At 53.6% G+C, this 9,503-nt stretch overlaps 3 protein-coding genes across 3 annotated transcripts; all 3 read right to left on the bottom strand.

Annotated features, from left to right (window-relative positions):
• Window positions 1-1,621: 1,621 nt before the first annotated feature.
• Window positions 1,622-3,372, bottom strand: MYCFIDRAFT_116498 (uncharacterized protein; the record flags this gene model as incomplete). The annotated part of the gene is made up of 5 exons (XM_007925912.1): window positions 1,622-1,970; window positions 2,024-2,369; window positions 2,423-2,862; window positions 2,916-3,055; window positions 3,109-3,372. Coding segments are annotated over 5 exons (1,539 nt in total), but the record flags the coding sequence as incomplete, so codon positions are not given.
• A 2,576-nt stretch (window positions 3,373-5,948) lies between these two features.
• On the bottom strand, window positions 5,949-7,128 carry MYCFIDRAFT_210675 (uncharacterized protein). The gene has a single exon (XM_007925911.1). It carries the CDS (start codon window positions 6,514-6,516, stop codon window positions 6,121-6,123), a length of 396 nt encoding a protein of 131 aa, XP_007924102.1. The 5' UTR covers window positions 6,517-7,128; the 3' UTR covers window positions 5,949-6,120.
• MYCFIDRAFT_182137 (uncharacterized protein) lies at window positions 6,561-7,128 on the bottom strand. The gene has a single exon (XM_007925910.1). The coding sequence runs from the start codon at window positions 7,004-7,006 to the stop codon at window positions 6,647-6,649; it is 360 nt and encodes a 119-aa protein (XP_007924101.1). The 5' UTR covers window positions 7,007-7,128; the 3' UTR covers window positions 6,561-6,646.
• Window positions 7,129-9,503: the final 2,375 nt, after the last annotated feature.

The raw sequence follows: 9,503 nt of genomic DNA, 5'->3' as shown, positions 1-9,503 counted from the left end.
CTAGCAAAGCGTATTACTAAGATACTTCGATCCTCTCCTTACTACCCCTTTAGCCTTTAGCGTAGTAGAACTATAAAAAACGTAGTAGTAGACTTAAAGATAAAAAAAATTTACTCGAAGTTCTTAAATCTTATATCTTTTTAAATATTAAAGCATCCCGTAGCGCCGCTATCCTTAATATATATACTTAGTAACCTAACCTACTAGCCTAGGCTATATCTACTTTATTATATCGAGCCTATATCTAGACCCCCCTAAATTAAATTAGGTTGCTACTAGGATCCCTAGATTAGATTGCTTTAATAGGGGCTAGATTAGATTAGATTAGATTGCTAAATTAGCAAGAATAAGCTAAATTAAATTAGATTAAATTGCTAAGCCTACCTAATTTAGCCCTTTAGCCCCTAGATAAGGCTAGATTAAATTAGATTGCTTTAAAAAGGGCTAAATTAAATTAGATTGCTTTAGAAAGAGGCCGGATTAGATTAGAATTAGATTGCTTAGTAGTTAGTAGGAATAAGCTAGTAGATTAGATTGCTAAGCTAATCTAGATTGCAATCCCGGATTGATTATAGACTATACTAAGAGAATAACCAAGGTCTAAACTCTCGAGAGCTAGCGCTAGATTTTCTTAGATTTCAGATTTCTTACCTTCTATAAGATCTAAGAAATAAACAGCAACGATACTTACCGATTACAAGAAAATTTAGCGCACAGGGCCTCTATACGAGGACTGTTCTCAATCTTGATTGTAAGGACGTGTTAAAGAACAGTAATTTTCATTGCACGCTGTACGCCCATAGATCTCAATGATGTCGCTCATAGATTTTTATACGTACTTGGGGGGGACACAATGCATACCGAGCCCTTCGAAGCATCGTGAGCTCTTACACTCATCCTTCTCACTTATACATACTTGTGGAAGTACGCGACTGCCTTTGATGAGCATGCCAAGTCTGCAGAACACGTTGAAAGACCGTGAACTGCAGAGCAAGCACCACGAACCTTGATGAGGCAGGCAGTTGTTACGGATCGCGAGCATGAAGTACATCAGAGTGCATGAACTGAGCAACAACAGAAGGCGGTGAAGAGGGATTGAAGAACGCGAAGCTAAATTGAGCGGAGAAGGGAAGGAAGGAGTTTTTGGGAGAAACCAGTTCTCATTTTTTGTGGTTCGCTATGGTACCGCTATCGTACCATCTTCTCTGCTATCCGAGTCTCTTTTTTTGTGGTTTTCTATGGTACAGCTCTCGTACCATTTTCTGTGTGGTATTCGTATCTCATGTCCAATGCTTTTAGAGGTCGCAGCGCGCCTCAATGCATCTCACGAAGTCATAGAGCAACCGCTGTGCGGTGCTTTGGTATGCATGCTGGCCCAAGAGGACCATGTCGTATGTGTGTGTGTAAGCTGAAGCACTTACCAACCGGAGGACTGCTGAGCGCCACCGTCAGGCTTGAAGCCAGTGTCGACAGGCTCAGCTGGAGCACCCCAACCAGAAGCAGCTGGAGCAGCGTCGGCGCCAGCGTCAGCGCCCCAACCAGAAGTTGGAGCGTCATCGGCAGTGCCAAAACCGCCCTCAGCGCTGCCAAAGCCGCCCTCAGCGCTACCGAAGCCAGCACCATCCTCGCCCTCTGCCTCGTCGTCGGTGTCATCGTTGAACTGCAACTTGCTACCCTCCTCTGGCTTGAGATGCTCGAGAAAGTCTGGAACGGTCTGCTCGCACTCAACAAGGACGTTGACAAGGTCCTGGGCAATGTCCTCGTTGCGGTCATTGTAGAAGGATGTGGCGAGGCCCTGATTGCCGATACGAGCAGTGCGGCCGATGCGGTGGGTGTATTCGGAGATGCCGCCGTGATCAGCGGATGGCAGATCGAAGTTGATGACGTGGCCGACACCCTTGACATCCCAGCCGCGAGCAGAAACGCCAGTGGCGATGAGGATCGGAGCACGACCAGTACGGAAGGCGCGGCTATGACCAGGTCAGTACGACAGCATACAGAAGGGTAAGGAAGGGATACTTACATGGCATCCTCACGCTCACGCTGGTTGCGGTCGCCATGGATGGAGGTGGTGGGCAGCTGCTTGTTGTAAAGGAAGTCGTCAAGGAGATCGACGACTGCCTTTGAGTTGCAGAAAATAAGTGTGCGCTCCGGCTTGGAGACGAAAAGCAAGTCGTAGACAGCCTGGCGCTTGGCATCCTTCTCGACGTAAATGATTTCCTGCTTAATGTTCTTATGCGCCTGACCAGCGCGGCCGACACGCACGCGAACATAGTCTTGGGCCATGTAAGTACGCGCCATCTCGCGAGCGCCCTTGGGGAAGGTAGCAGAGAACATGAAATAGACATGGTCAGCGTCTTCGTTGGTGTCTGCGAAGAAGTCAGCAAGATTGCGCGCAATTGAAGGAGATGCAACAACGTACCGCCGCCAGACATGAGCTTGCTCAGCTGCGGATTCCAGTCAGTGTCGAGCATTTCGTCAGCTTCGTCGATGACCGTAAACTTGACACGGCTCATAGAAAGCTTCTCTGGGCGTTCCATCAAGTCGCAAAGGCGGCCAGCAGTGCCGATGAGGATGTCGCAGCCCTTGCTGAGTTCTTCGAGGCAGGCGCCCGTTGGATAGCCGCCATAGGCGACACACGGACGAAGCATAGAGCGGTAGCACATGCGACGCGCCTCGTCGAAGATCTGGATAGCGAGCTCACGAGTTGGCACAACAATGAGGACCAAAGGCTCTGCACGAGCGCCCTGAGTACGCGCATCGTAGGTGCCACGGGATGTGTCTGGGCGTGGCGCCTGGAGCTTCTTGGCCTTACCCATGAGCTTAGAGATGATGGGGATGAGGTATGCTGCGGTCTTGCCGCTGCCTGTTGCGCGTGTTAGTGTGGGAGGAAACAGGGTATAGGCGGTGACGACTCACCAGTCTGTGCGATGCCAACGACATCGTGACCCTTCTGGACGGCGGAGATGGTGTAAGCTTGAATGGGCGTTGGTGTCTTGTAGTCGGCGAGTGCGATGTTCTGCAGCACAACTGGATGCAGGCCGGCATCGGCGAACTGTGGCAAATGTGAGCAGGCTGGGGAGCGATTGGTGGTGGAGGTAAACTTACATTCTTGATGGGCGCGATCTTCGTAGGTCCCTCGACAGTGACTTCAATGTCGTCGATGTTGGTGCGGTGGGTGCCCTCACGAAGCTTGAACTCAGAGCCAAAGAGAATGGCCTCTAGTTCTGGGACTTGGGGTGCGACGTCTCCGTATTCTCCGGACCACTCGTAGACGGCGCCTTGGCCGAGCCAGTTGCCGTCGTTGCCTCCTGATCGCTGGAAGGCGTCGTAGTCGAAGGCGACTGTCTCTGTCCAGCCGGCGGAGCGGGCGCGCTCGACGTCTGCAGCTTTGGCGGCTGCTGCGTCAGTGTCTCCTGCTGTTGAGTCGACTCGGTCGGAGATTGGCTGCGCGTTGGCAATTGGCGGCGCGGTGGAGATTGGCGGCGCGGTGGAAAGTAGTCCATCGGGAACCTCATGCGTTGCCATGGTGGGGTTGATGGGGATGATGCAGACGATGCAGATGACTCAGATGACTCTGATGCAGTGTCGTGGAGATCCTCGTTGCCTTGAACAGAGGGATTCTCGAAGTCAACGTTGCGGAATGGATTGGACAGTCCGCCGAATTGATAGCGTCTGCCGAGAGGATTGCGCTTCCAGTGGTCTGGGTTGCCTTCGTGTGGTTGGAGGTTCTTGTCTTCACCAGACTGTGATGGCGCGGGCACTGTTTAAGTAGAAAAAGTCAGCAGAAGCTCAGACTGGAAAAAAGCTCGGACCCGTTCTGAGATGTACCGCGTCGCGTGGAGCAACAGCAAGCACAAAGTGATAGCGCTCGCAAGTTCTGGGGCCTTTGGTGTCAAAGGCGGACGTGCGTCGAAGAGGCCTCGAAGGAGCTCGGATGTTTGTTGAGACAAACGTGGGTGGATGGAAGTCGAAGAAAGTCGATGGAGCTGCTGAAGAAACAGCAGGCACCTCTGACCGGTGAAGTGGACCCTGGAGCGACTGAAGGCAGGCGCGCGTTCGGCGAGCTCGGAGGTGAGCGCAGAAACTTCTCGCTGCCGCACGTGATGCAGAGCAGAGTCCAAATGAGACTTCTTGCGCTGGAGCAGGCGTGAGGAGGGAGCCTTGTTATCTGCTCGACGTTTGGCGAAGTTGCAGTGAACTTGTCGCCACACTGATGCCAGTAAAGTGACTGCAGCCACCGCGTTCGAAGGAGGCGAGCGAGCTGACCGTGAAATAGCATGCAGCTACGCCTCTGCAGTGGTAAGGCAGCGTTGAGGCAGGCTGAGCGCTTGACACCAGCGAGAATGATGGCTGGATCTGCTGAATGCTGTGGGTGTACGAACTCGCATGGCTTGCCAGACGGCTCGAGGCGTGGTGTGAGAGCCATCTGAGCCTGCTCAAGGCGAGTGCTAGTCCTGAGAGGAGCTGCGTGCCTTTGATGGAGCATCTGAGCATGAGGCACGTGTGGACTGTGCCAGACACCGCTGCTGTAGGCCCAAGGCTGAAGTGTAGGAACTGCCAATGCACCGAGTGGTGAGCTTGAAAGTGCATGTCGATGTGAAGACTGCTGCAAGCCTCTCTGCGAAGGCTGTCTGGACAGACGAACGCCTTGACGAAATAGCGAGCAGTTGGGACGGAGTGTAGGCGTCTCTTGTCTTGAGGATGCGCGTGCCACTGAAAGATGATGGCAGTGGCAGCCAAGTGGAGAGACGCAGCTTCCTGCTGGCGTGCTCGACACGGCTTGGCGCGGAGGAGGAGGTGCATTTGGAGTGCTTGGCGAATCTGGTGCAAGCTTGGCACAGCCTTGCGCGAGCAGTGCCCAAATAGGAAGGTGCAAGCTCCGAGGTGGCGCCAGATGGGAACATCTTTGGCCGATGTGCACGGTGTCTGGGGATGTTGTAGATGGTTCAAATATTGCGCTTGCTGTGTGCTGGCTTCTGTTGCTGGAGGTGGCATGCAGCCCTTGATGATCGCAGCAAGGCCGAAAGCTGAAGCAGTGCTCGGGCTTTCATGCCTTTTGTGGTGTTGTGGAGAGCGCCGAGCAGACTGTGGTGCGAAAATTGACGTGACTGGTGCTTCTTGCGTGTCAAAGTCGAAAATGAGGCTTGAATAGACCCACAGCAGAATGCAGCGGAACGTGGCATTGTAGCTCGTGTGGCAGCAGACGGCCATTGGCTTGCCCAGCAGGTGCATCGAGCATCACCATCTCGACGAGATGTGTGCCGTCAGAAACGCCAGCTCAGCGATGCGAGGCAGTGCTTAGCAGACCTGAAAGGACAGACCACTGCATAGAGTACTGTAGGCGCTGCGAAGCTAGGTCAGCTGAATGTTGCGACGTGAAGTGGTCGAGATACTCACCAAGTGGATCGATACTCGGTGGACGGGCGTGAAAGGCTTGAGTGATTCCTCACCTCACCGCAGCTGCTCGGTGCTGAAGCAGGGTGACGAGTCGCCACGGTGTTGCAGCGTGATGCGCAGAAGTTGGCTGTCGCTGTGAAGCGTGTCAGTGGATAAAACTATCGAGAGGAAGCGGAGAATGCTCACCAGGTTTGTTTTGCCAGCCAGCGTGAGCCGTGGCTGGCAGGCGGCTGACTCGGTGGTGGTGACTGCCACTCGGAGTCGAAGCGCGACAACGCAACGCACAGCATATTGCTGATACTGTGAGCGTGTGTCAGCAGATGATGGTGATGGTGGACGTGAAGGGATGATACTGCTTACCTGACAGCCATAGAAGGCCGGCGCTGGATGAGTCCAGGTCCAGGCCCAGTTTGCCGCGAGGCGCTCAATCACCTTGGTCAGGCTGAGCCAATCCAGGCAAAGGCGGCCATCAGAACTTGCTGCTATCACTTTGTGCTTGCTGTATGAACGTCAATAAGGGGCATGATGGGGGTATACGTACTTTTCTTGTGTGGGTGTGCGGAAGGAAGAGTGGAGGCCGGTGTGAGAAGATTTTGATCTCGCGGCGAGGCGGCAGTGCCCGCAGCTTCCTTCACGCGAGCATGACACACCCAGGCAACGGCTGCAGCAGGCCTATGGAGGGGTCCAGGCCAAGAGAGATGACAATGACAATGGGAGGCTTTACCTACATGTCCTACAAGACAAGACAGAGCTTCTTATGTAGCCAGAGGAAGCGTAGGTTCGATAGAAGCATAGCCATTGCAGTGCTGATGGACAGCCACCGGTCTCAGCTTGACTATTCATTGTCGTGCGTGCTGAGAGCCGGAACGACATGCAGGAACATCTGAGGCTTTGGCCAGCAAGGCATGTAGCAAGGTACAGTCTCCAATGTGGCATCAGTCCGACAAGAACTAGCGACAGCCCAGCAGTAAAGAGGCTGGCTAATCGCCTTGAGCTGGCCGTGAAAATTATCACTCCCAAGCTTGCCCGCGACAGCAGGCTTATTGCGGCAGATGCACTTGCGCCAGATGATACGGCGATTGGGAAGATTCGCCAGATCTCAAGCCTGCGAAGCATAGCATCGACGCTGGAGAGGGAGGACGCTGATGGCTTTGGTCCTGCATGCACACGAAGGCCTGGATGAGGCGCAACAGCAACAGCAATCTGTGACGGAGCGAAGAACAAAGCGGTTATGACCGTACAGCTGCTATAACGCAGATGGCATGCAGAATCGTGGCATGTGCTGCCACTGGCCTCCGCTGCCTTCTCGACCAGCTTTGGGGAGCAACAGAAGCTGAGGCTGGATGATAGAAGGGATAGCAAAGCCCATCATCATTGCCAGTCTTTGAGCAGATAGCTGCCAAATAGCAATATCGTTGCGAATTTGTTTTGTCTTGTTCTCCTTGCGTTGTGATCTTCCTTCCGTACAGCAATGCCGAAGCTTCCCTGACTTGATGTCTTCCGGCGGAGTCTTGAGCCTCTCCATTCCAACGGCCAGATTGCTATTTCTCACAGACGCAGACGCAATGCCTAGATGCAATAGCATGAGTCGACCAGTCTCGAACATGGTGATTCCTCTCGCGCAAGGCCGCTGCAACGAAATCCCGCCATCTTCTCGACAGGTCGCTCCTTCACGAGGGGCACACACCGATGTATCTCAACGAGTGCGCACTCAGAGCTCCGTTCGATAAACGTCAAGGATAATGAGGCAGAGGAAACGATTGAGAGAGCGAGAGACACAGAATCGTCATCTTCCAAAGCGCTTCCGCCATCATCGAGCATTGTCTTGCAGCTTCGACAACCTCCCAAGCCGCACTTTGAATCCGCCTGAGCCGGACGACTGCTTTTGTGCAGTGCAATGAGCAAAGCTACCAGGCCATCCTGAGCCAACTCAAAGATGCAGAGCAGGCAGGATGAGAATCTGTGGGGGATACGGACCATGGAAAGCCTTGCTCAAGCTTCAAGATAACAGATGGCTCGACAAAGGCGCGAGGAAGACAAGAGGAGGTTGTGCAGCGTCGGAACTGGTCGATCGCTGGGCCTGCAATGAGTGACCAGCTCGTGGCGGCATCAAGAAAGAGCAGGGAATATGGTTTGTCGGCCGAGAGCGGAGAGGAGCCTGCCACGAGCCAACGGATACCACTCGGTCGGCGGTACCTTTCTCTGCCCACGATCGAGGGCCACTGCGTAACACCATGCGGTGAACACACTCAACCCTTCGAGCCGGTCGATGGGTTGGACAATAGCACAGGCTGCGAAAAGCTCCAGTGTGGGACAAAAGCTTTTCGTCTCCCCTCGTCTTGCTTACTCGACAAGAACTCAATTCATTGCTGGTCTGACATTGGGCTGGAAGCGTGCGGCCACATGCTTGAGAATCTTCTGAGCACGCCTTGATCGCAATTCAGACTGCTACACTGCGCCGTTGAGAGGTGGTATTGTGGAACATGAGTACCACCGCCGCTTGCAGTCAAAGCTGTTCGCAGAACGTCTGATTCGCAGCCCGAACGGTCTGATGATATCGTTGTGGCATTCGCCCAAGAATGCTCCATTGAGGAAGCTCAGACTCATGCTGCTCAAGTGTTCTGTCCGAATGAGGCATTTTGCGCTCGACCTGCGGCAATTCTGCTTCTCCGAATCGATAGACATCAACCCAATATCCTTCATGATCACTGCGTGTGGACGAAGGCAAAGTCATTCTACAAGACATGCCATAAACCACATCGCATCGTCTTCCAGAGCTGTAGACGAAAATGGTTCGGAAGGTCGACCTGCCTGGGATGTACCGAGTGTCATGCTGCTTCAATTGACCAGCGAGACCGAGCGTTCTTCTGGCAGAATGCTTGGGACAGGACTTGAATTCCACTCCAACTCGATCGAAGGACGACACCAGTCACCCGTAATGCGATCGCTAGGATCTGTCGCAAGTGTGTTTGCGGTACCGCATATCTGGATGCAGAGGCCTTCGCCAGACCTTGAGAGAACCGGGGTCTATGAGCGGAGCATTTCAGATCGGCACATTCCGGCACCATGCCCATATAGCAGACTCTTGTCTGCTTGAGGTGGTCTCTTTTGCTGGCTTGGGCTCATTCCAGCTCCCGCGGCATCGTATACCGTCTCCTTTCGCTGCCAGCAATCGACGCTCGAAGGCGGAATGGCAAGCCCTTCTGCTCGAACTGCATAGTATGGCCGGATGTTATCTGCTGCTAGCGGATTGGCAGCTTTTGATTGCCAACAAAATAGGCTCCCAGAACTGGTAGGTACAGACGCGGCTGTCAGACCTCCAATATTGCAATCTTGCGAGGAGGCGCTCATGTCTGCGGTGCTCTGAAGAAGGCGTCGCCTTTGCCCGGAGCATGACGGTTTGCGATGCAGATAGCAGCTTTTTGGATGATCTTCGATCATCGACACTCAATCCGAGACCAGCATGAGGAGCATCGCGTGCTGTACATGGTTGGTATCTAGGCCAGAATGCCACAATGATCCTCCATCCCGAGCAACACGAGGCTCTTCGTCCTTGGGTCCTAGCTCTTCACCTCCACCACATATGCACCCCTTTCTTCTCATAGCCCGCATTAAGCTGGTCTATTTCTCTGTTTGATCCGAGCTCCGCTGGTGAGTATCAAGCATGCGCTTTTCGCTTTTCCATGGACGCCGCCTGAAGGCGCTGGTCTAAGGTCTAGATTTCGTGGGCTCTGCTGCGTCGGAGGAATCGAACAACTGAATGGCTCGAGATTGGTAAAGCGGCATGTGATTGTAGTCGGCCTCACAAAGGCTCCAAGTCATATGATATCTCGAGCGATCGAGGATTTCGGACTTCGACAAGCATGCAAACGTGGTACAGGCGGAGGTTTGGGCGTATCTTGAATCGAAGAGTGGTTCTGGCGCGGAGCTGTCTCCGGCGGCGGAAATGAAAGACTCAAATGCACGAGCCTGTTGATCCCTTTGTCAGGCACCCGAGCATCGGCCTTCTGCCACCTCGCCCGATTCTGATGGGAAAGCCATCCTGAGCTGTGCGAGCATACAAGCGGCTCCATGAGGTGGCAGGTTTGCATGTACTGCGCCTT

The sequence above is a fragment of the Pseudocercospora fijiensis genome (assembly GCF_000340215.1).
Source record: "Pseudocercospora fijiensis CIRAD86 unplaced genomic scaffold MYCFIscaffold_2, whole genome shotgun sequence".
NCBI lineage: Eukaryota > Fungi > Ascomycota > Dothideomycetes > Mycosphaerellales > Mycosphaerellaceae > Pseudocercospora > Pseudocercospora fijiensis.
Note: the sequence above shows the minus strand (reverse complement) of the source record. Positions and strands in the feature narration are given on the sequence as shown.

What these genes read in the sequence shown, in the direction of transcription:
- MYCFIDRAFT_210675 (XM_007925911.1), bottom strand. Translation starts at nt 6,516, where the DNA reads ATGCTTCGCAGGCTTGAGATCTGGCGAATCTTCCCAATCGCCGTATCA.
- MYCFIDRAFT_182137 (XM_007925910.1), bottom strand. Translation starts at nt 7,006, where the DNA reads ATGTTCGAGACTGGTCGACTCATGCTATTGCATCTAGGCATTGCGTCT.